This window comes from Silurus aristotelis (genome assembly GCF_946808225.1).
Source record: "Silurus aristotelis genome assembly, chromosome: 29".
Lineage (NCBI taxonomy): Eukaryota > Metazoa > Chordata > Actinopteri > Siluriformes > Siluridae > Silurus > Silurus aristotelis.
In genome coordinates this window covers 6,583,579-6,609,551 of record NC_139602.1, presented here as the reverse complement: position 1 = coordinate 6,609,551, position 25,973 = coordinate 6,583,579, and the positions used below count along the sequence as shown (strand labels likewise).

General features: G+C 39.7%; 2 protein-coding genes across 3 annotated transcripts in view; both read left to right on the top strand.

Moving 5' to 3' along the window:
- Positions 1–25,973, top strand: part of LOC310722610 (uncharacterized protein) — a 676,055-nt gene that overhangs the window by 327,606 nt on the left and 322,476 nt on the right. The window lies entirely within an intron of this gene.
- The window catches only part of scara5 (scavenger receptor class A, member 5 (putative)), a 47,169-nt gene continuing 28,512 nt past the window's right edge, over positions 7,317–25,973 (top strand). Inside the window, exons 1-3 of the mRNA XM_083535115.1 lie at positions 7,317–7,500; positions 13,495–13,613; positions 15,334–15,465. Coding sequence (XP_083391241.1) covers positions 13,502–13,613; positions 15,334–15,465 — 244 coding nt within the window. The 5' untranslated portion in view covers positions 7,317–7,500; positions 13,495–13,501. The remainder of the gene's footprint in view (positions 7,501–13,494; positions 13,614–15,333; positions 15,466–25,973) is intronic.

Genomic DNA, 25,973 nt, shown 5'->3' with positions numbered 1-25,973 from the left:
GTGTGCATGCTAGGACCATAAAATTTGCAGATTTCTGCCAGGGAGTTCTAGGCATGCAAATAGAAAACCCTGCCCAGGGTTGAGTCTAAAAAAGGAGTGGACATGGACAGCCACAGCACCATACTGCATTTCACTGGCTCTGTACAAGTACCTTGCACAATAAAGTTGAATCTAATCTAATCTAATAATGCAGAGAGATACATTAGGCAACACTTCACAAAGGTACATCTGAACTCAAGAAGACATGCCAGGTTTAAGTCGGAAAAATCTGCATGGAGAGCCATAGCCTGCCACAAGCACCACCCTCATTTTATTGACATGCCCTTTTGGAAGTAGCTTTCAGTGAAACGGATTTACCTGTGAACTGGATTCAAATGCAATTGTGTGCACCATGATGCAAATAGCTGCCATTTTAGGGCATATATCTTTACAGTAAAAGGGACACTAGCATTTAAAAGGGTCTCCACAATGTCCCTCACGGGATCAAAGTCCAAATTTTGGCCCTGTTTAGTGGCCAAAGCCTCCACCATTTTTGCTACGGATGCCACACTGTACAGCATGCCTTAGACGGCAGATCACTCCTGTTCTGGACTGATATTTAAGGACACAAAGGACAAATACTAGGGGACAGGTGGCTGAGCAAAGAGCACTTCCACTCGTGTTTTGGTAGGGTGGCGTTGATAGATGGGAACTGTTATTGTTTTGCAAAGACAACAAGCAGCAGAAAAAGGCACTTGGGCTAAAGATGATATTAGGGGAAAAAAGTGACATGTTCAATCCCAGAAAATAAGATTTGGGTAAGAGGAGTCATATCTGGAATTTGGACTGAGGTATGAGGAAAGGATGGGATCTGCATGGAGATGATAAAATACAATCAAAAAAGTCATTAATGGTGATACTAAAATTGTATAATAAAGTTTGGGAAACTGGGAAACTTCCAACAGAATGGACACACTGAATAATAGTATTAATTTCTAAGCCAGAAAAAGACCAATTACACCCAAGCAATTATAGGCCAATAGAATTAATTTATAACTTGTAAACTTATGGAGAGAATGGTAATGTTTAGATTAGTCTAACAAAATAAGAGAAGTTTCAGGAAGTGGAGAAGTACCATGGACTCTGCAACTAGTTTGGAGGCAGCGATATGACCAGAAATCGACTAATCCACTCGTAAGGAAATACACAAAAAAAGAAAAAATGTGATAAAATCAGGGATGAGATTATCCAAGATTATTACACACAACCCCAAACCGAAACATATTCAAGAAAGGAAAACATGAAAATGGAAATTGTGAAAAGTTTGGAATCCTTGAAATAAATATCCCATATATTATTATTATTCAATCACTGAAAGAATGTGGTATTAAAAAAAACCAATTCGCTTATGGAAATACTGGAAGAAAGAAATAATAGAATTAACAACAAATTGTTTTGATACTTGAATGTTACAGGACTGAAGAACGGGATGTTTTTGCATTTCTTTCAATCAAGTTGCACAATCCAATAGGTGGCGGAATATGCACATTAAAGTTGGTTTGTCACCCGCCTTTTAAACAACAGAACAAGAAGAAGATACTCAGGGCCATGAGATTATTCTTGCCACCCTGCCTTGGTCTGGTTCCTGTTAATGACCCCTGTTTTGCTCTGCTTCCGTAGTTACTTGTTTGGATTCTGGACTGTTTTTGGTTTGTGTTTTTGCTCTGCACTATATTGCTCAGTTTGCCATGCCTAATTTTTTTGGATTTCATTCCTGATTCTGCCTCTGTTCTGCATTGCCCTGTTTGCCGGTATTTGGATTTCAGACTGTTTTTGGATTCTAAAGTTTTGCCATCTCTGCTTTGCTCAGTTTTTTTAATAGGCAGGAAAAACATGCTGCTCAACCCCACCTATTTTAAGTAGAGCAACAATCTCAGAGGGGATACAGAACATTCATTTTATACCGTCCCAGTTATTTCTGCATATATTCCCTTCTAGATACTATTGTTTAAACCTATTAAATATGCTTCATTTTTATATATATATATATATATATATATATATATATATATATATATATATATATATATATATATATATATATATATATATTGTTTTTATATTTTTTATAGTTGTTTAGAATTTCTGTTAGATTTAACACATTGTGGTCATGTGCATTTCTGCTTAATTAAATGCAAGAGAAGAGACTGTCCATTGCAAGAAATGGGACAAAATGCCCATAAAATAAAATAACACTAATATATTCAGTACACTGCAATATTCCCTCCATTTGAACAGTTTAAACCTGTCAGTATGCTGTCGTAAATACTGTATAAGTTTGAGTATTACATATACTTTTGCATTGAGCGAGGAATAAACAAAAACCAGAATATTTCATTGCTGCTAACAGATTTGTCTGTCATGAGATCATCAGTAAATCTGAATGAAAAAAAAGAGTCATTTACCTAAAACAGTGAGGCTGAAATATCTGTTTTCACCCTCTTTAAGACACAAGTAATATCCATCATCATCTTCAGTCAGGTTTGATATGACCAGAGACGTATTTCCCGAAAAGGGATCACTGGCAAGCTGAATTCTGCCTTTGTGAGGCTCATTCCCCGAAGATAGCTTTACCCACCTATCTGGACTGATGTATTTTAAGGTCTCGGGTTTGGTCTGGAGGCCTGTGCAGGTGCAGGACACTCGTACTGAGTCTCCTGCGTATGCGGTGATCTGTATTACATCTTCATTTTCTTCAAGCCTGCAGCCTGTGGGAACACAACAGTTAATGTTGTGTGAATGAGCAGTCCACCTTCTGCGGCAACTCTGCAAAAACTACAGTCGACCTGTAACTCCAAAACCTCCCTTTTATTCATGTAAAAAAGAATGTTAGATAAGAAAGGACCATAGTTAAAGGTATGCAGTTTTTCTGGGTCTTCCTGCACACGCTCCGAGTCTACCTCAGCAAATACAACTGTGTGCACCCCAAATGGGTATGTGCAAACCTGCCCACAAGGAGGCTGCTTAGTGTTTAATACATGAGTTTAAATCCCAGCCAAACCAAGCTGCCACTCCTGGGCCTCTGACCAACCTCATACCTGCTCAGGGGTATAAATGAGCTAAATGTAAGTCACTCTGGATAAGAATGCCAAATGTTACAAATATAATCCAAATCCAAATAATATAATCCAATCCAAACGAATTTTACATGGACTTCCTGTGTCTGAGCCCATTCAGGCTCCTAACAATTTTGCCCTTTTGGGCCATATGAGGGTTTTCTTTGGGAAACCCTATATGAGGGCTTTTTTTGGCCAGGTTGTCCATGGAATAACAGAATGTCATACATTTAATAACCTATCCCAAACTTAATCAAAAGTGCACACAAAGACAAGGCGGAAATCTAAATAATATTGGCACCTTGCAAATGCCCTGATAATACTTTGCACTAGGTCACCTAGCTTGTTTTGTTTTTTCAAGTATATTGTTTCTCAATTTCTCACGTTGCTAGGCCACAGCATTCAAAATGGGAGCTTTTTTTTAGAATGTTTTAAATAATGTTTGATTCTAATTATTTGTTCGGCTTGATAAAACAGCATTCGATATTCAATCCTCATGCTCAAATACAATCCATATGCCCAAATGAACTCCACATTTCATCGTGTCCACACACTGTGTGCATAACATGGGACATTTATTGGCCCACTGTGGGTTAGTTGAAGGCTTTGGAGCCATTTGAGTACCCCACTATGGGGTATTTCATGCATATCATATCATAATATCATATTTTAATACTGGAGACCACTCTGAGCAGCTAAGGAAGGTTCAATATAAACAGGCTAAAGATCCATAAAGTTTCTGAGCAACTTAACAACTATGAGGATAGACCTTAATTTGGATGAACAGTTCTGTATTTAAGTGCCTATGACTGAAAAGTACACCTCAACAATAATGGACCTGTAATGAATAGACATTCGGTGATGAGGATGGAATGAGTTCCCTTTTGAGTCTGGTTCCTCTCTAGGTTTCTTCCTTACTTATCGGCAGTTCAATGATACATTCCTACTTTATAACTGCTTTATCTGTGTAAAGCTGCTTTGGGACAGTGCTCTACAAATAAAAATTAATTAAAATATGTATACTTATGTAGCATTCTTTAGATGTCAGAGAATGAACAAACGTCAGCATATTGCATTGCTGTTCCAAATTAATCTGTCATGAGTTTATCCCTGAAGTAAAAACGAGTCATTTACCTTTAACAGTGAGTCTGATGTCTCTGTATTCACCCCGTGTGCCGCTCACACACATGTAATCTCCTCCATCTTCTACAGTCACATTTAATATGAGCAGAGAGAGATTGGCAAACGAGCGATCATTAACCAGCTGAAATCTGCCTTTGTACTGCTGATTCTCAGGAGATATCAGCAGCCATCCATTTGGGTAGCTGTATTTCCTTCAGGTGAACATCCCAGGTTTGGTGTGGAGGTCAGTGCAGGAGCAGGTCAGCAGTACCGAATCTCCTGCAAATGCAATGATCGATTTTACCTCTCGATTTCAATCCAGACTGCAGCCTGTAGGAACACACCAGTTGATGATCTGTTAATGGGCAGTTTGCCATCTGCAGTAACTCTACAGAAATACAGACAAGCCACTTCTAGTAACTTCTAAACGTACTCACATCTTTAAAAAAAAAAATAAAGTGCATTGAATTGAAATCTAGAACCAGAGCAGTCCTTTTTCTATAAGCACTCTAGTAAACCTAATTGAAGGCAATCTAGCCTGGTTGTATCTTGTGCAACTATGCAGCTTAACACACTTCCCTTTTAGTGGCATACCACCAAAAAAGGCAACAGCTGGTAAAGGAAACTCAACAGCAAGAGGAAACTGTAGGGGTGTGAGGCCAGAACAATGAAAACACAAAATACGATAAATGAGACTCAGTGTTCAACATGATTAAATGTTATTTAAGTGTTAAACAGGTTTGAGAAAGTCCTATGATGAACATTTTTATATAGTCTTTGAGCTCAGGTGCATCCTGTTTCCACTGATCATCCTTGAGAAGGTTCTACAACTTCATTGGAGTCCACCTGTGGTACATTCAGTTGATTGGACATGATTTGGAAAAGCAAACACCTGTCCATAGAAGGTCCCACAATTAACAGTGCATGTCAGAGCACAAACCCAGTCCAGGATATTGTCTGTAGACCTCTGAGACGGGATTGTATCGAGAATTTTGAGGAAAATAATACATTTCATCCATTTTGGATGGCTGTAATATAAAATGTGGAAAAATTTAAGCGCTGTAAATAATTTCCAGATGGCCTGAATGCCTTAGAGACTTGAAATGATAAAATCTTGAATATATTCCCAAGGAAAGAGCGAGATCAAACAGCAGACTCACCTCTAATGACATGAAGCTGGATGAGGAGGAGAAGAAAACACACCTGCATTCTAACTGAGGCTCTTAATACACACATGAATCCAAAGACAGTATTCAAAGAAAACCCACACTGACCAACTGTTGCACCGCATCAGATCATAATGAACGCACATTAGATGGTGTTCATACACTCCAAGTTCACACAGGAAGTGCAAACATAGCATAGTATGGCCTTGAACACAAAGAGGTGAGAAAATCTTTCATCCTTTGCACAGCAGAACTGAGTCTATGCGTCGAAAACTCCTACGGCCAATCATGCAATGCTAACAAACTGTTATCCATTATATATTTTCATGTCTTAAACCAAACAATTAAATTGAATTTAGTTCTATTTGTATAGTGTTTTTAACAATGGACATTGTCCCAAACCAGTTATACAGAGATAAAGAGGTTATAAAGTTGGAATGTATACGTTTAGCCCCTATAAGTTTATCCCTAATAAGTGAGCAATTATGAAAAGGAAAAACTCCATGAAACTTCATCAAAAAGAAACCTTGAGAGGAACTAGACTCAAACAGAGAACCCTTCCTCAATAAAAAAAAAAATGTCCATTCATTACACTTTACATTACACCATTATTGTTGATGTGTCAATGTGCCTATCTAAAGTACATCAATGTATCCAGTGTACCCCAAAGACAGATATCGGCCATCTTGGATCCGTTCCCCATATCTGACATCTTATAAGGTTTGTCAAACTTTCCATCCAGAACTGTTCATGCAAATTGTGATCCTAGACAATTGTAGATAGCTGGTAGTTTTACTTATAGTTTACATCCACCCTTCTTGAGTTGCTCAGTAACCTCATGGATCTTGAGGCTGGTCACCATCCCGGGCCTTTTTTTACAATGAGAGTGGTGATAGGTCATTAATGAACAATTGGTTCATTTGGAACAAGTCTTTGAATTGACTCGGAAGAACAAGTAGTTTCAAAGAGTGATTTGTTCTTTTTTTTTTTTTTACTGGACACGCATGAGCAACGCATCGCAAAATCCAACAGATTTGAGTAGTTTATCTTATGGTCGTTTTTCGTCACGTGACTCCTATTGATGCTACACAATGCTTTATTGTTACAATAATTATGGGAGTCACGCGACAAAAGACACGGACCAGAAGATATAAGAGGTGCCTAGTCATATTTTCATTATTAGAACTATAGTCAAAGTTCATGTATGTAGACGTGTTGGGGGATCTGTTTATTGAAAATGTAACATTTTATATTATTTCCGATCAAAGGATTATTTGCATCACTGCATTACTCAGCTCAATTCTCCATCTAGTGGTTGTTGGTGGTAATGGCACCAATAAAGCTTATTGTAATACACTTCTCTATCCTATTATGCACGCCAAATGCATTCTCTATGCCTCAGTACTGCTCACACGTCAGCGTTTAATACACATTTTATATATTTGTTCGTTTATTTAACTCGCATGCATTTATTTATTCATATATTCACTCGTTTACTTGCATGCTCAATGTCTCCCCCTGGCGTTGATTTGCGTATAATCGTATATACAGGAATATTAATGGCCAAAGTCCTAACATCATATTTTGACATTACAGTTACAACAAAGTGTATTAGCGTAGATCTGTGTTTTTTAAAGTGTTCTATTAAAAGTGGAAAAAAAGACAAAAGCATGCACTTGGTCACTCCAAGTGTCCAGCGCACAGCGCACAGATACAGGGGAGGTACAGAGGCGCGTTCACTGGAGTGTGTGTGTGTGTGTGTGTGTGTAATTACTGGACGTCAAAAGTGAACTAACGGTGGGAGAAGAGCACGCACCTGGTCACCTTGACTACTGCACCAGGTGCGCGCTGGAGATGGAGAAAAGGAGCGCGTCAGACAGAGTCTGAAATTGCGTTCACCTGTTGCAGAGAAGCTGTGGAATCCGTGGAGAGAGAGAGAGAGAGAGAGAGAGAGAGAGAGAGAGAGAGAGAGAGAGAGCGCTGGATCACCAGAAATCTTTAGCATACCAGCAGGAGTTGGAGGAGTCGGTTCTGGTTCTGTGCAGACGTGAAGATAGAGAAAGAGAGAGAGAGAAAGAGCAGGATGAGATTTTAAGAGTGGAGAATCAGTTATCAAGGTGGGTGATGATCTCTTCCTAAACTCTTTCTGATCTCTTCATGATTTGTTTGTGATGTCTTTATGATTTTTGTTGTTGTTGTTATGATCTCTTTTTGATCTCTTTATGAGGCATTTATGACGTGTTTATGATCTCACCGCCTGATAATGAGCACCTGATTATGACCTAGTGGCCTGTTTGTTTGTTTGTTTGTTTTTTAATGGAAATCACAGTTCTTATACATATTAGTCTGTGTGACTGGTCATGTGATTTTGGTTTTAATCCAAAACTTAACAACAAATCGCTTCATTGATTATAAATAATAATAAACAAAAATTGATTGTTTTTCCTATTCAGTTCAGTGATTTGTGTATATTTCCTCCTTTTTCATCTTTCTATCGTTTCATGCTGCGGCATGTTACACCCTTGGGTGTGTGATAGAAGCCTCACAGGAAGTGCAGCAGGTCTGAAAAATATCTTTAATGACTAACATGTAGTTATAAGGAGGAATAAAGTGCCGCTGCATCGCTGAACGATTTAACACTGTCCCATTGTCAGCAGGCATCCTGGGTAATGAGATGAAAATATTTAATTATAAAATCAAGTGTTGCTTATGAATATTGAGTTTTCAGGGTTGTATTTTCCATGCAAAGCCCCCCAGAGAAGTTTTGTTGCCCCTGATGTCTCTTTGCAGCTCCAGATGTAGAAGGATCCTCGCATGCCGACACGTGCGGCGTAGATTTACAACGGGGGGAAAAAAAATCTCTAAAGAGAATTACATTGTGTTCTCTCAGTCCTGAGTTCAGCTGAAGCTAGTGGAGTCTCCACACACACACACACACACACACACACACACACACACACACACACACACACACACACACACACACACACACACACACAGTGAATTATAGCCACCCTGAGCAAACACACTCCAATCAGACGATACACATTTAGAAGTTGAGGCTGTGGAATGTTCTGGATTTCTCCAGTCATTTATTTATTTATTTTTATTTTTTCGTGATCACGTGTCCTCTAACCCTGACCCTAGATCGACCTCTGTGTGTCTGTATCTCTATCTATCTTTCTCCATCTAATTGGCTTTTTTTCTACCACTGTCTGTCTTAAAGCTTTATTCTATCTCTCTGTATCCCTGACTATCTACCTCTCTCTCCATCTGACGGTCTCTCTCTGTCTCCCAATGTTTGTCTTATTGCATCTGCCTTTCTGTACCTCTATCTTTTTCGCTCCATCTAATGGTCTCTCTATCTAACACTGTCTGTCTCAATGGATCTATCAGTCTCTCTGTATCCCACTGTCTGTCTCTCAGTATCCATGTTAAGGTCTCTCTGTATTCCACTGTCTGTTTTACTGCATTTGTCTGTCTTTCAGCATCCATCTGACAGTCTCTCTGTATCCCACTGTCTGTCTCTCTGCATTTGTCTGTCTTTCAGCATCCATCTGACAGTCTCTCTGTATCCCACTGTCTGTCTCTCTGTATCCATGTTATGGTCTCTCTGTATTCCACTGTCTGTCTCACTGCATCTATCTGCCTACCCGTAACTCAGACTATTTATCTGTCACTGTCTGTCTCACTGCGTCCTTCTGTCTCTCGGTATCCATGTTAAGGACTGTCTATCTACCTTTGTCTGTCTCACTGCATCTGTCTCTTCAACTGATGGTCTCTCTGTCTACCACTATCTGTCTCCATTTGCTTGTTTTTATTTTTTATGTTCACTCTTTCTACCACTGTTTGTCTGGCTTTGTAACCCTTCCACTTATGATACAGTCAGTTTCTCATCTGTTACTGAATTACTTTAGATCACTGCATGATGTGTTTTTTTAGATCTTTTAGCTTGCTTCAGAGAGGCTCTATTTAAGCGATTTCTTGATTCGACTGGCCTGGGTGTGGCAAATACGATTAAGCTAAGCTTTCCAAAAAAATCAGTCTCCAACTGTCTCTCTTTCTAGTGCCTTCCTCTTTGTCTCTCTGTCTATCACTGATTGTCTCTGTCTCGGTCTGTCTGTATCTTTGACTCAAAGTCTCTGTCTCGGTCTGTCTGTCTGTCTGTCTGTCTAGTGTCTACCTCTTTGCCTCTGTCTATCACTGTTTGTCTTTGTCTCGGTCTGTCTGTATCTTTGACTCAAAGTCTCTGTCTCAGTCTGTCTGTCTGTCTGTCTGTCTGTCTGTCTGTCTGTCTGTCTGTCTGTCTGTCTGTCTGTCTGTCTGTCTGTCAGTAGAACATGTATCTGGATTAACCGACATTGCTAAATAGTGAAGAGTAAATGAGGATTCAAATGTTCTTCATCACAGATACAGAGAACCTGTCCAAAAACACCAGACAGGACGTTTGCACTTTCTCAGGGTCTTTTCGGTTCCGACAGTGTTTTACTCTATTCCCAGTTTCCTAGCAGCATGTGTTTGTGTGTGTGTGTGTGTGTGTGTGTGTGTGTGTGTGTGTGTGTGTGTGTGTGTGTGAGGCTCCTAAATGTCAGCACACACATGCTGGGCTTAATGAAAACTCCAGTGATGAAGCAGTTTCTAATGACTTTGATAAACATCACGGCTTGTCTCGCGTCCTTTAAAATCAAGCGCTTAAAATAAATAAATAAACAAATTAATTAATAAATAAATGCTTGAGTCAAATACTACCTCGTGTCACAATGATTTGAAAATAAAAAGAACATTTTTATATATTTTGAATTTTTATTTTATAAACAATACAAATTTTCATAAAAATATTATTTGCATTATTTATTTTTTCTGTTTTATCTTGATCATGTTTACATTTTCTCATGATATTGACCTAACGTTTCGTTTTTTGGGTTTTTTTGCGATCACACTTGTTTTTCTCAACGTAAAACCTCGTTTCACGAGAAAATCTTGCGCCTTGCGAATGTTTCTGGTATATGTTGCGATGACTCCAGAACATGCTCTTATGCCGAATACATAAAAAAAATAAAGCACCGATCGCGAGGAAATTATGCTTTTTATGTTGAAATCAAGAGAAAATAACTTTCGATATGTCGAGATCGCGAGAAAATAAAGTTGAGGAAACAAAAAAAAGAATAAATATTATAAAGCATAGCCTCTTAGAACCTATGGGCTACATACTGGGTTTTTTTTTTGTTTGTTTGTTTTTCACGTTTGTTTTTGTTTCTACGAATTTTCTTTTCTTTTCTTAGTTTGTGATTGTTGCTCCATGAGCCTCTAGGGGTGCTAGAGAGACATCGTAGCCTATGGTTAAATTTAGTTTACCCTACAGAGGCTTTCCCGGAGTTGCATAAATTGTATGTAACAGCCTTTAGTATCTTATTGTTAAGGGAAATATATATTGAAGAGGAATTTAGTGATCTTGGTCCGTGAGAAATCCTTTAGACACGGATGAATTTGTAAGGATTTTTTTATTTATTTTATTTTTTTGCCGAAAGAAACAGGAGACTAATGTTGTAGAGAGGTGGATTGGTGGACAACAATAGCGAGATGGAAAAATCAATAAATAAATCAGGATCTAACTGATGGACAACACAATTTTTCAGGTTGCTGTTGATTAGAAAGTAATAAAGTGAGGAAGAAAAAAAAGATTATATTTTTCTAAAAATCCTATTCATCTATTAATTCATTTACCCCAGTTTCATCAAAGACATCCGTGTACTCTATTAAATTCCATTCATTCATCCATCCATTTCTTTATTTCTAGCTGAATAATGTAGTTTGTGTGCTTAAATGTAGTGCAAACCCTAAAAATTGTGTGGGGTCACATGGACGTTTTCAATCAAATAAATCCGTTTAGTCCTTTTGCTCAACACAAACAAACACCCGAGAGAACTTCGAGGTCACCCAGATTAGGTCAGCCAGTAAAAAAAAATTCAAACCACACACGGTCTTCTGGATCCCGCTGACTGGCGCTTGTTGTACTGGAGCATTTAAAGTCAGCCTGGAGCACTCTGCCTGCCAGACGTCATGTTTTTAAAGCCAAAGCATGCGATTCTTGTCCAGACTCTCGATCCAAAGCACCTGTCGACGAGGTAATGGAAAACATCGGGCATGGTTTAGCAATGCGGCCATTTCTCATTTCGTGAAAGGACACAACGCCACCCCCTGAGTGCGATCGGAATCATTCGGGCCAGGTTGTGACTAATAATAATAATAACGTATGCTTTTGCAACAATAACTGTAATAATAGTACGGTGAGACCGCTATTACTAGCATTCTTCTTGTGATATACAAGACTGGGCTGGAGTCGAATGTTGCTTTGGGCCACAATTAGTTCACTAACGACTATGTCAGCTGTGTGTGCCGTAAATGGTTCCATAGATACAGTTGTTCAGGGTTGGGAAAACTCAGAGTTGTCACACACTTCCTGTTTTGCTCTTTTCAGGATGTTGAAAATTGAAACATGTCCCCTTAATGAGAGAATGTCTCTGATGGCAGGCTTTAAGATGGGTTGAAATGTACAGTGGACAGTGGACAGTGAATGAAGTAAATGTCGTTTTCACGTATCTGTACTTTTACAGAAGTATTGCAGATTTGAGAAGACTAACTTCACAACACTCCAAAGACAAATATTCTACTTTATACTCTACATTTTCTGAGATCAGCTCAACTGGTCAAACGGCAAGTCGGCAAGTCACCAATCAGGGTATTGAACTCGTTTTGATTGGCGCTTGGCGTATCTACTTATCACCAACATACAGTTCAACAGTTTAGCAAAGAACAACGATGAAAGAAACCCCCGACTCGAACTCGCCACAACACCCGTGGTCTTATTTGCGTGATAGTTTTTGTTGTAGGTTTTGAGCTCATGGGTATTTTTAATAGATATCAATCAGTGTTTGACCCATTAACATAATTCTATTAATAGATTGATGCGCTGAGATTGATGCACGGCAAATCATAGTATTTTGAGTACTTAAGTACATTTTAAGGCAAATACTTTTGCACTTTTACTCAAGGGAAAGTTTAAAGGCAGTAATGTTTTACACAGTGTATCTCTCAACTGCATAGTTTGCGTACATCGCCCACTACTGGAAATGGGTGAGGTGATGGCGATTTTTATTAAACGAGAAATGTTTACAATTGGAAAGGTGGTAGTTAAGTAAATAGTTCTATATGTGCAGAACATTGGTTTTGGTTTCACCACCTGACCCATTTAGATGGTTGTTTGGAATGGTTTGGAAGTGGTAGCCTTGAGCAAGACCCTGTGTAACTGTCACTCTGGAAAAGAGCGTCCGCCAAATGTCGCAAAGGTGAATGGCTATTAATGTGGACTTGGGTGGTTAGATGTAGCATATTGGTTCAGAGAGGGAAAAAGCTGCTGGGTGAGATGGTTTCTTACTGGATAATATTGGTCTGGAAAGGGTAAGATGTGCTGGGAACTGTAAAAATAGGGTTTAAAATGGTGTGGATGGCCCTAAATGGATTTCAGAATAGAAATGATTGGATGAAATGCTAACGTCATTCGTCATTGGTTCAGACTGGGTAATCTGTTAGTTTGGAATGGGTAATGGGATTGGTCAGAATGGTTATGATGGTGGTTTTGGGTTGCTCCTATTACTGGTTCAGAAATTGTCCGGTGGTTTTAAATGATTAAAGGTGGCTTCAGATGGAAGTTCAGAATGCTTGTCTAACTTGGTTTTACTGTATGATAAAACAGTGGTGGTCCTAAATCTGATTTCTAAAAGCCTTTATTAGTCACACATAAGTTATAAGTTTAGAAATTTCATAGCCATGAGACCATGTTCAAAGGCACAGTCTCATGGCTATGAAATTTCTAAACTTATAACTTATGTGTGACAAATAAAGGCTTTTAGAAATCAGATTTCGGACCACTACTGTTTTATGCGACGGAGAATTTTATCAACTCTGCCCATTTTAAAGCTGTTAATATTTAACATAACGATACTAAATGGTCAAAATGTGCTCCTCAGTGTTTTTGCTAAATAAAAAAACATTTGTGCGGATGGTTCTGATTGCACTGGTTGACACTTCTGACAGTGGTTCTTCTGCTTTAGGTCCTGAATGGAGAACAAGGCCATGTACCTGAGTACATATGAGGAGCGAGACAATTCCTCGATTTACGAGGAGGGCTACGACGGTCGGAACCTGTCCAAACTCAACCTCTGTGAAGAAGGTAAGCGCAGAGTAATACCGAGATGGGGAGCAAATCTGAATTTTTCTTCTCCTGAGATCCGTCATCAGGAGGTTGCAGGAAAATTCACAGGAAACTGTTTTGTGACATTTTATAACTATGGTACGGATAAACAATTATGTTCGGAGTACGAGTTAAAAAAACGTATATTATTTTTGATGTTATGTACTCTTGGCTTCCCGTGGGCTCACCACCTGCAGGAGGGACCGTAAGGGACGGTGCTGTAAAGATTGGGCAGCAGTCGAAGGCGGGGGCCTGCTTAGACTGCTGCCCCCGCGACCCGAATTACGGATAAGCGTGAGAAAATGAATGAATGAATGAATGAATGAATGTACTCTTGGCTGCCTGTTTTTTTTTGGGAAAACATTACCATCCCTAAAAGATATGTCTAACAAGCGGTCACATGACACCTGATCCCAATGCGAGGCGACTCGTGGAGCATGCTGGGTAATAAAACAACCTTTAGAGTGAAGCGTCAACACCAGAACACCTGGGTGTGTCACAGGGAGCTGTGTGAGCTGCCCTGGGATCCGGCGAGTGTTTTGACATCTGTGAGGGAGGAAGTGCTCGTTTGGGAACGAGGGATGAGGAACTAACTGACGATTAGCTGTAAACACAAGCACACACGATATCGACAGGTGGTTTTAATCATGCTCATGTTGAGGATAATGAATTGGTATAAATAATATAGATAGATAAAATAATTACAATCAAGAAAACGGATCGAATGGATGTGTATGTATATATGTACAGTATAAGGGATGTGCGATGCGTTTCACACCCCGATGCATAGCCAACGATACGATACATTAAAGATGCATATGTAGCAGCTACTGATTCATTGCGACCCCATTTTTTCAGCAAGCCATCAATTTACTTACTAACAGGCTTTTGTAGTGTCTTTTCAGAGGACACTAAATCTCTACTGCTATCTACACACAATACTCCATAATGTCCAGAGGGAACCGTTTGCAACAACACTTGAATATGAGTTTAGGTTTTACCCATTTATCTTGATCATTGCTGAGATGTTTCTACACCTTGGTTAGAGTTTACCTGTGGAAGAAATGCATTGAATAGAGATGATTTGGAAAGGCACACACACCTCTCTATCGAAGGCCTCACAGCTGGCAATTTATATCATGGCAGAAACCAAGCAACAAGGTCGATGTAAGTGCCTGCAGATCTGAGCAAGTCTGCAAAAAAGTTCTGCTGCACTGAAGATTCCCAAGAGCACAGTGGCCTCGATAATTCCTAGATGAAAAAAGGTGTGACACACCCAGGAATCTTCCAAGAGCTGGTCACCTAGCCAACCTAAACAATCAGAGGAGAAGGGCATTAATAAAAGAGGTGACCAAGAACCCAATTGTCACTCTCAACCATCAATGCAGCCCTTCAGACAAGGGGCTAGACGGAATCCTCTCCTTGGTCCAAAACTGGTGGAAGCCTGCTTGGTGTTTGCCAACACAGCCTGAGTCCTTCGGATGCCTGGTGGTAAACACCAAGCAGGATTTCATGGATTTAGCAATGCGAAAGGTCTGTAGTGTCTTCAAAAGGTTGAAGACTCCTGCTCGATAATATACTGTATGCCGGTTTATATTTAAATAAATAACTCCAAGGGAGTTATTGCTGATAATTGCACTACAACAGCTGATTATTTTTTATCATCTTTTTTAACATATGACCCCATTGTCTCACGCAGCGAGTTCCGGAAAGCGGCGGAGGAAAACGGACAGCTGCTGCGGCCACTTGGACTCCCTGTCCTCCATCAAATACGCCATTGTTTCCCTCTACATCCTGGTCCTGCTGAGTATACTGGGCCTCTGCATTGCAGGTAAACCTCGTCCCGCTCCAATCTAAGATCTTGTATCCAACCAGCGTGCAATACCGAGCCGTTTATTAAGAGCGGAAGGAGTGGTTTTGCATTTTTTTTTAAAGTTAGGTGTTCTAGAAGTATCAAGAGGGGAGTGGTGTGATGAAGCAGGGTCGGGTGGAGCATTTCAGTTTTTTTCTTTGTTTTTCTGTTTGTTTCAAACCATAGAATTTATATATATATATATATATATATATATATATATATATATATATATATATATATATATATATATATATATATATATATAAAAAAATTTTTTTTTTTTTTTTTTTTTTTTTTTTTTATCTGATTTATTTTCACATAATGCCCTTGGAATAAGTTCCTGTCATCACTTGGGTTACAGCAGCAGTAACAGGTTTTTTTCAACCAAAAAAAACCTCCCTGAAATGGTACGAGGAAGAAATCTTAAGAGGAACCAGACCCAAAAGGGAACCCACCCTAACCTATCCTCATCTGTCTATCCTCAAAAAAAAAAGCATCATGCCTTGAATTCCAAAAGTTGGAAACAGTTAATTAAAAATAACAAAAATATTAAACTAAATACAGCTCAGATACAGAGCATGCATCAATACTCTTTTATTAGACTTGACATCGAATTAAAGCTGAGTTATTCTGCTGGCCAGATGTGCTGCATCTGTCCACACACGCGCATAACACATTGTACATTGAATACTGTACATTGTATAGACAAAAAGCTCTCTTCTTTTAACAGTCTTTTACCTTTATGTTCTACACGCATGTATGTAGTATGAAACTTCCCACCCTTTTTATTTTTTTATGGGTTTCTTATAGCATGGCTCAGAAAGTCCAGTCTCATCTATTGTCTAGGCTAAGCTAAAGTAACCCTGAAAGAGCTAATGCCCGGGTGCACACTGCAATTTTATTGAATAGTCCTTTTAGGCAATTGTTGCTTGTCTGACTGTGGGCTTGTACACCGTAGGATCTCAGAGTTCATAATGTCAGAAGGTACGACAGTCAAAAACCGCTAGAAAATGACTCGTCCGAAGTCATACGTCGCAATCCATCCCTGCGCTCTCTCGCTAACGGTAGCTAGCCGCAAACAAAAACAATCCGCCAAGCAGATTCACATGCCTTAAGAATAAAAAAAAAAACGCCATACAAACACTCATTTTTACGTCATAACTCGAAACACTTCTTCTTGCTGTTCAAGTGAACAAACCAGCAATGAAAGACTACAGAGTTTAGTCGATTATTGAATTTTCAAAATTGGACTCCGATGACCAAATCGTGGCCAAAATTGAAGTGTGCAACTGACTCTATTCATCCTTTTCTCTTTTTTTTTCGAGAAAAAATTGGATTATTGCTTTGCTCCAACTGTTGTTCCTCCACGTAGGTTCCATATCGTCATACCACGCTACGGCTAAACAAGAAATCTAAACAATACTTTATTGTTCTAGAATTCAATTCAGTTTTATTTGTAGAGTGTGTTTTTAACAATGGACATTGTCCCAAAGCAGGTTTACAGAGATAAAGAGGAACTTTGAAGTCCGATGTGAAGTCCATGTACATAAAAAGGATACAGAAATAGGAAATAAAGTTTCTAAAAAAAGAACATATTAGTTTAGTGCCTATAAATTTATTTCTTAGAATTAAATTCCTAATGAGCAAACCAGTGGTGATTGTGGAAAAGAAAAACTCCCAGAGACTTCATGAGGAAGAAACCTCATCCAGTTGGCACCGAATGTCCATTCATTACAGTTCCATCCTTGTTTACTATTCAGTGATATTTGCAACAACGTACCTGTAAAACCCGGATACTACTTCTCTTATTAGCATCAATGGACCTAAAAAAACATCTTTCATCTATGTGCCAATTGGCTGTTGAACAGTTTTTCCTCTGCATTCGAACCCTGCCAACTTAAAACCGTTCCCCGTGCCCGACATCTCTCATGTCAAAAATGACAAAATGAGAAACAGCTGAAGAACCGGGAAGGAAAGATTTGTTTTGTTTAAATAAACAGAGCTGAAATGCCCCTCAATTGACGCTAAGCACAAATCGCGTAGTAATTAGCATAACGCACGCCGGTGACATCATGAGCTGGTGCTTGCATTAGAAATAGAAATTCCTGCCGAGTGAGATCTGGATTAAGTCAAAGCCAGGCTTGAAAGCAGATCAGATTATTATTTTTTTTTAACAAGCTCTGGGACACTCGACTTTATAAACTGGGCCGTGTGCACAGGGAAGACATGGCAACTGCGACTGTCCACTTTTTATTAGGGAAAGTAGTGGACTCATTAAGCCGGATTTTTATTTTTTGATGGGCTGTAGAAGAAACAGCGAGAAGCCACGATGTCCAGCACAACTCTTTTGTCCTCGAGGCTCTAAAACACAGTCATCTAATTCCACTCTCTTCGTCCTAGCGGAAGTTGTGCTAAATGCCTCTTGTTCAGGATTGTTTTTAAATCCAACATCAGAGCTTCGTTTCTGAGTGTAAAACAAAGCAAGGAAACGGAGCCGCACACTCCAGTTTAACATTTTCCATCAGTTTATGTTGCATTAATGAAGCACATTAAGGCTGTTTTTGTGAAAATCGGCGTCAAGAGAGCGTCCAAGTGGCTGGTATGAATCACAATCAAGACATGGTTGGTTACATGAGATCTGGGTCCTATTAACTATTTCACAGTTGGGTTTGATTTCAAAGTGCACACACACACACACACACATACACCAGAGCTGTGTTCTTGTTCATAGGTTATTTTTCACTTTAAAGTTCAGCGTCATGGTTATTTAACCAGGCCTTGTTCCATGTGGAGCGTTTCACAGTACGGCCCCACCTCATGCAGGATGCCAACCAATCAATGCATTCATACAGCTCTTTCTTTTCCCTTTTTTTTTCAGGGGGGGGTGGGATCAGAAAGTTGCAAAACATTTCAAATGTCAAAACAAGGTACTAAGTTGCTTTAAAAGCCAAGCCGTGTTCCTGTGTGTAATATATTACCCCCACCACACACATTCATCAACCCCTATAGAACCTATGCTTTTTTTTTTTCCTCACACATTGATTACTGTAACACACATCTGGCTGTATGACAGTTTAAATCTTGAAAAAGGGTCTCTCTACCTCTGGTTGGAGTTCCTTTCAATTAGAGACCACTTTTTGCAGCTGGGAATGGTTCCACATCAACTGGCTAAAGATCTTTAAAGTTACTGAGCAATTCTCGAGGTTGGATTTGGACTGTAATTAAGTAATTAGTCAACAGGTTGCAGGATCAGTTCTGCATTTAAACACCAATCAACAACGATGGAACTGTAATGAATGGTGCCAACCAGCTGAACCACCCAGGTTTGTCTTGAGGTTTCTTCCTCGTGCCATCTCAGACTTTTTTCCTTGCCACCGTCGCCACTGGTTCACTCATTAGGATAAAATTATAAAGAACCAACTCATAGGCACCAAACTTGTACGTTCATTTATCAACTTTTATTTCTGTGAAGCTACTTTGAGACAACGTCCATTGTTAGAAATGCTCCGCAAATAAAAATGCATTTAATTGAACCACTGGCCACATTCAATCCTGTTTTTGTATATATATATATATATATATATATATATATATATATATATATATATATATATATATATATACATTTATTTGAAAATGCTAAAGTTGACATCAGGCCTTTATCCAAAAATTATGACGTGAACCGAAATCAAGCAAATTTCACGGCCCCGACTTCTACAAAACTCCCCATAGCCTTTCCTTTTTGCGGTCCAATCAAGCTTCATGAAGACTGCTGCCCACTCCATTTTTAAAACAGGACTTTTTGACTTTTTGAAAAAAAAGTTATTTGTCACTGCTTTCTCGACAGTTTGGTGCGAGAGCTCATTCTCCACACTCTCAGGAGATCTGACGCCTTTTTGATGCTCAATGCTCTGTGACGGACAGGAAAATCTCTTTAGACCAGTTAGGAAAAAAGGCCGTAATCCATAAACTGGACATCAGCGAATTTATTATAGACTTTTTTTTTAATAGAAGGATATTGATGTTAAAAAGGCATGGAAGAGTGAGTGCCTTTTTTTATATATATATTTGGACCCCACTGAGAAAAGCATTTAGATCTTCTGTCATCACATTGATCTGCATGCTCTAGTGTTACAGTTCCTTTATAGAGTTCAACACTTTTTGCATTTGTTTGTTAACCACATTGTCCACAGGAGAAGAGAAAGTATATGAGTAAAGGAGCAAAATTTATCTTGGCTTAGCTGGAGAAATGAGGCTGAGCAAGGGGGATTTGGAATGATTTGGCATGATCATCTATCAAGAACATGAAGTTCTTCACACAAATTTACAGAGCCAAAATCATCTGAGCAAACGGTTCATTACTGGGTTACGGTTGAGACGAAAACACAACATGCCATCCCGTTAGGTCATGACAACTTGCTCAGGTTCCTCAGGTTAGTTTCAGGGATGAACATGAAGTCCAGAATTAGACTTGGACATGGATCTGAGAGTCACATTAAGGCAGCGTATTAGGGTACTTGGTCCGGTGGATTTGAATTAGGATGAAAGAGAAGGAAGTTTGATCTGTGGTTCACTGTTAGTTCTTAGAATTTCACCTATTTAAAGTACCTCCAGGTCACTGTTGAAACCGATTTTTCTTTCCCCTGTAAATGGAGAAAGTAATTCAATGTCAATACAATTTTATTTTTAATTTGATTTCAAGTTTAACTTCCAATTTCACTGTTCATATATAGTCTTGGTCAATAAACATCCTAAACCTGGGTCATGAGGTCACAGACTATTGTCACTCTAGAAACTTCCTTGGACCCCCAGAGATGGTGGGACCAGTCAAGCAGGGATAAAGTATTGGAGGGAGTGTGGTGAAATGGTAAAGTATCGGAAGGAGTGTTGAGAAGTGGAGTTTGGTGAAGTGGTAGATGGTTGGAGGGAGTTTGGTGAAGTGGTAGAGGGTCAGATGCAGTGTGATGAAATGGTAGAGGATCAGATGGAGTGTGGAGAAGTGGTAGAGGATCAATGGGAGTGTGGAGAAGTGATAGAGGATTGGAGGGAGTGTGGTGAAATGGTGGAGGATTAGAGGGAGTGTGGTGACGTGGTAGAGGATCGGAAGGAGTGTGGTGACATAGTAAAAGATTACTGAAGGGGTAGTGGTTTCGTGATGTGGTAGAGGATTGGAAAGGAGTTTGGTGAAGTGGTTGCTGTTTGGACCGAGTGCGGTGATGTGGTAGAGGATTGGGGGAGTTTGGTGACATAAATGATCGGGGGTATTTTGGAGTGACAAGTGCTGTAAGGTAGACAGTTTTTAGCTTTGTTTTATATCTGATGTAGGCAGCTACAGGAAGCCAGTGAAGGGGAGCAAAGGAATGGGGTGGTGTGGGAGAAGTCTGAGAATAAAAACGAGCCTTGAAGCTGCATTCTGGATCAGTTCCAGAGGTGAAAAGCTGGAGAAAGGCAAACCTGCCAGGAGTGAGATGCAGCAGTTAAGTCGTGAAATGATGGCTGACTGAACTAGTACCTCAGTGGCTTTGAAAAAGAAATGGACAAATTCATCTGATGCTGTAATGGAGAAATCAACACGAGCGTTTTAGATTAGACTGTTGGTTGTCCATGATTAGCCCCAAGTTTGCATGCAGTGACCATGTTTATCTGTACTTCTGCTAAATGTCATTATTCTATAGTAACAATCCTCGGCATGAACAATTTATCGTGAGGTCATACAGGGTGTCACAGGCAATCGGTTTCAGAGTTTAAACTGGACCTAGCACTGTGTTTTTAGCACCTCAAATAAGAGATCAACATCCATAACCATATCCAGGGCGTGATTTTAGGTTGTTTTTATAACTGCCGTCATTTTAAGTTATGGCCTATAATGAATATGCACCAGCTTTATCATCTCATGCATTTGCCACGTTTGTCTTTCGTTGAGCTGAAATCCGAAAATGGAAAGAATGTTGAGTTATTTCTAAATAGTATATGCATGTTGTCAACGTTCCTGAAGATCACCACTGACAGAATCCTCAGAAGTTTTCTTTAACTGGACCCAGATGGACTACAAAACTACACTATAGCTCGAGATTGTTAGTGGAATGAAAACTAGAAAGAAAAAATTTCTATGTTTAAACCTTAGCATAAAGTAAGTATTGTCAACACTTTAACTGCATGCCTGATGTTTATGATCCATTAGCGTTAATGCCAGGGATATATTACTCATACTTTTCTCTCAAACTGCGCCAAACACGCACATGTGCTTTATACATGAGTCTGATGTTTTGGTCTTTTTTTTTTTTTTTTTTTTTGTGAAGCTAGTAATGAAGCCTTTGCGGTTAATGAATCAACCTGTAGATCATTTGGAAATTGCCCATTTGTCCAAGTTCATGGAACGAATCAATCAGTGTTAAACGTCTTGAACTATTAAGTACGCAAACTATTTATTTGAAAACTATTTTTAAAAACCCTCACCTCAATATTTGAGCTTCCTTTAGGGAACGTGTTGGCAAGCACTGTGAATTCATGCAGCTTTTCAACTTGAGACCTCGCAGACTGTGTAGGATCACAGCGTCTCCGTAAACTGCTGGTTTCCCCGGAACACCCACAGTTTGAACTCGCAAGGCTTTGATCGTGTAGTAAAGACCGATGAAGTAAAGCAGGGTTCCCGTTTTTCTCTCAAGAGCCAACACCACCACAATCCGATAAGAGATGCCAGCTCTCAGCACCACCCATTATTCATGCATACCAGATTTTGATCACAAACCAAAGTCTCTAAATGTTATTGCTCCATCTGGATGGCCTTTCAGCAAGGTGTATGTAATGCATCTTAACGTGATAATGACCAGGGATTAGAAACCATTCTTGCGCTTGGGCGACCAGCTATTTTTGTCTTGCGGCTCTTCCACACAAAGCTCACAGTTAAGAAAGTCAAGCCTCACATCTGCCGGAGCAACGTCTTACTTTGTTGAGCACACATTCAGAAGGGTTGAGAATCTGAATCGAGGGCCCCAAGCTAGTCTTGAGTGCTTCTCCAAACAGTGGTTGCTCGGAAACACTGCAGGAACCCTGAGCTTAAACATTTGGTCAGTGTTCCCGGTTGTTGTATGCCGCCTCCCTAATGAGTGTTTGCACCCCATCAAGCCTCCATTGTCCAGACCTTATTAGCCCAAGGCTGTTTTTGCGAGCTTAGTTGGACCAGTTGCACCATGAAAAGCACAGTCAGAAGTCATTGCGTTTAGACAGAGCTAAAGAGCACGGTAATTAACATCCTGACTGCTAATTGGTCTTGACCCTTGTGGCTTTTTTTTCCCTGATGTAATGAACAGATACGATTTTAACCACCCAAGTAGCCGTTAAGAAATACGCGCCATCTGGTCGTCCAGAATTTGTTTTGAAGTGATGCTCAACATGTTGGACCTCATTCTTAAAAACTCGAGGCTCACAAGACTGGAACCTATTCTTCTTGACGTGGCCTTCAATCGCATTTTCTTTCCAGCCGAATAGCTAGACTCAATAGAGAAGTCAAATTCCTGAGTCAGACATAGACTACTAGTACTAGAGCAAGGATTACGTCTCCTCTCGGCAGGAGGGGACTGACAGAGGCAGCCGGTTGTAATTGGAGGGAAAAAAAGAGTGCCAATTTATTGAGTCCGTGAATGCTTTCACTGTTTTAAATTTAGCACAATGGTCCATCCAAAGCCTCAGGGGAATTCGTCTCTGCCGCATTCGGGAATTCCAGCTATGAAATAGCATTCCTCCATTACTATCAAAACACAGCATGAAGAAATATTCGAGCACTTGGTACATTTGAGCACTATTTTCTATAAAGACTTTTTTTTCAGTCAGCACACCAGGTTCTTGCAAGAGGTTTGGGAGATATGCTTCCTTCAAGCTGACCCCAACGGAAATGACACTGGCCGAGAAAATGGATTTTTATTGTCTAGACAACAACAGGCAGATGTCGATACCATCACCATACCTCGGTTGTGTGAGAAAGTGCTTTCCCAGGCCTCTTGGATTGTGCCTCGGGATGATCCAGAGTCATGTGAAGTTTATGAATTGTTATTGAACTGTTTTCAGACAGTTTAGGGAAATCATAGTGACATGATTTAGTGTAATATCTGTAGGGGGAAATGGAGTAACAGTGCATCTGCATATCTGGGTGAATAGATATTTCTTCAAATTTAGGCAAATGCCCAAGCAGGTGTCTTTCCACGCCGAACACAAAGCCTCTTGTCGTTCTTCAAATCGGGGCCCCTTTTCAGAGCAAATCAGAGCAAGTATGGAGTCTCAATAGCCAATTTCAGAGCAGCGTGTGGTCAGCCTCGAAGCCACTACATGACGTTGCAACAGAATCCCACATTCTGCATATTTTAAATGCTACTCTGACTTTTTAATTAAGAAGTCAATTCCAAAGTGCTTGAGGCTTTGTTCGCTTGTCAAGGAAACACAAATTACTATATGTTATTTGTGCTATAGACATCATCACAAAGCATATTTACAAAAATCCAGATCACTTATTAGCAAGAGGTTGATGTTGGTGTTAGGAAAACTTATGAGATTAGTGGATTTTGGAGGGGAGGGCGGACTTGAGAGAAACCAGACTCCAAATGACTGGGCTCATAACTCTACTACAACTGCATACAGTACCGATTTGAGATGAGGGCTTTATTCCATATGCATGTGAGAAAATAGTATTCAGAGTAGAATGTAGGGTTTTTATTAGGTTATAGCATCGAACCTTAGGTGGTAGAAAACTAATCTAACCTTAAACCTTCAATCTTGAAGCTGAACTTCTGTACCAAGACGCCAATCAAAAGCATAAAAAATGGGAAGTGTTCATTTTTAAAAAGATGTAACAACAATGATGCTAATGCAATGATGTATGATCCGATTTATGGTCACATGGGTCTACATCAAACTGTCATCCAGGAGTGCATAAAGACACAAGGACAATTGTTGGAGTTTGGTCTAAATATCAGTTTTAAATTCACACTTCATTCATGGGACCGAACTCGAAATAAAGCCAAAGTTTGTTTAAATGTTTTCTCGTTGTCTCTCTATTTCAGACTTTGACTAATTTCTTCTTAACTGTATCACATGGCAGTGTGACATTTGTCCAGATGGTAGACATTTTGTTTGGGTCAGTTCAGTTTGGAGTTGCTAGGCCAACCCTGCATCATCTATGTCCTACTGCCAAGAACAAAACCCTCCTGAGAGGAGAAAGAAAATGAAGGCGGAACCTGAAGCTAATTCATTATAGCAGTTTTGGGCCAAAGCATGCTGTACCCTGTGGTCAATATTTTGACACGCTGATCTATGAAGCCAGCGAAAGCTGCTCCACAAACTACGCATCCAAATGACCTCAGACTTCACTTCAGGTTTTATTATTCCAGCTGTGTGGTTGAAGGTTGATTGGTGAGAGTTCTGCTCCAGATTGTGCGACTGTAAAAAAATGCTCGGTGTTGACTGTTCACGGTGACGAATTGGAATAACAGGGGAACGGTGTATTATATATTACAAAATAGCAAATGTACCACAGTGCTGTCGAATTCTTAATTCTGATTGGTCAGAATGTGTTCAGCTAATAAACAGATTTCTATTAATGCACACCTTTCTATTAATAAGGAACCGTTAGTATACAGGGTTTTTCTTTTTCTATCCATGGTGACATTTACTTTGAGGAGAATTACTGTAAGGAGCTTCCAGTGTCCAGTGATTATTCTTCAATAACAAAAGAAAGGGGACATATTTGGTGCCATCCAGATACGTGTTGACTATAACATTATGACCCTATAACTTTATGACTGGCATGTAAATCTTCTTCTTGCCGCTGCTCCCATTAGGGGTCGCCATACTACTCTGTCCTCTACATCTACCTCTTTCAAACCAACTACCTGCATGTCTTGTTTTACATAATCCATAAACCTCCTCCTTGGCCTTCCTCTTTTTCTCCTCCCTGGCAGCTCCTTGATGCCAGTAGGGAGCGAGGGCTGGTCCATAACTGAAACTGCTAAAAAAGTTAATTTTGTTAATGCTCGACGCATTAGGACTGTGTTAGCAGCAAAAAGGGATCTAACACGATATTAGTCAGGTGGTCATAATGTTATGCCTGATCGGTGTATATATACATACACAGCAGGGAAACAGGAAATTTGGAACAAGGTGTTGCCAAACTTGGGTGATGGGCAGCTGTTTGGAACCAGCATGAGCTTGTGCAAACAGCACCTGAAAACTTCTGTTTTCAAGGCTAAACTCGTTTCTTTGAAATGAGCAGACGAGACACAACGTCCTAACTGGTAACGGTACCAAAATTTCCGCACACTATCCCACTATCGTACTTATAAAAGGCTTTTTCAGCGATCATTCCAGGGTCTCCAACTCCATGTTCCAAAATGTCCTTTTACCCCTGCACTATCCTAGGTTAAGTGTATTTACTTTTCTGCCCTAAGTACATTCCAACAGTGGATAGTTTATTCCGAAGCATTTTGCTGGAAATA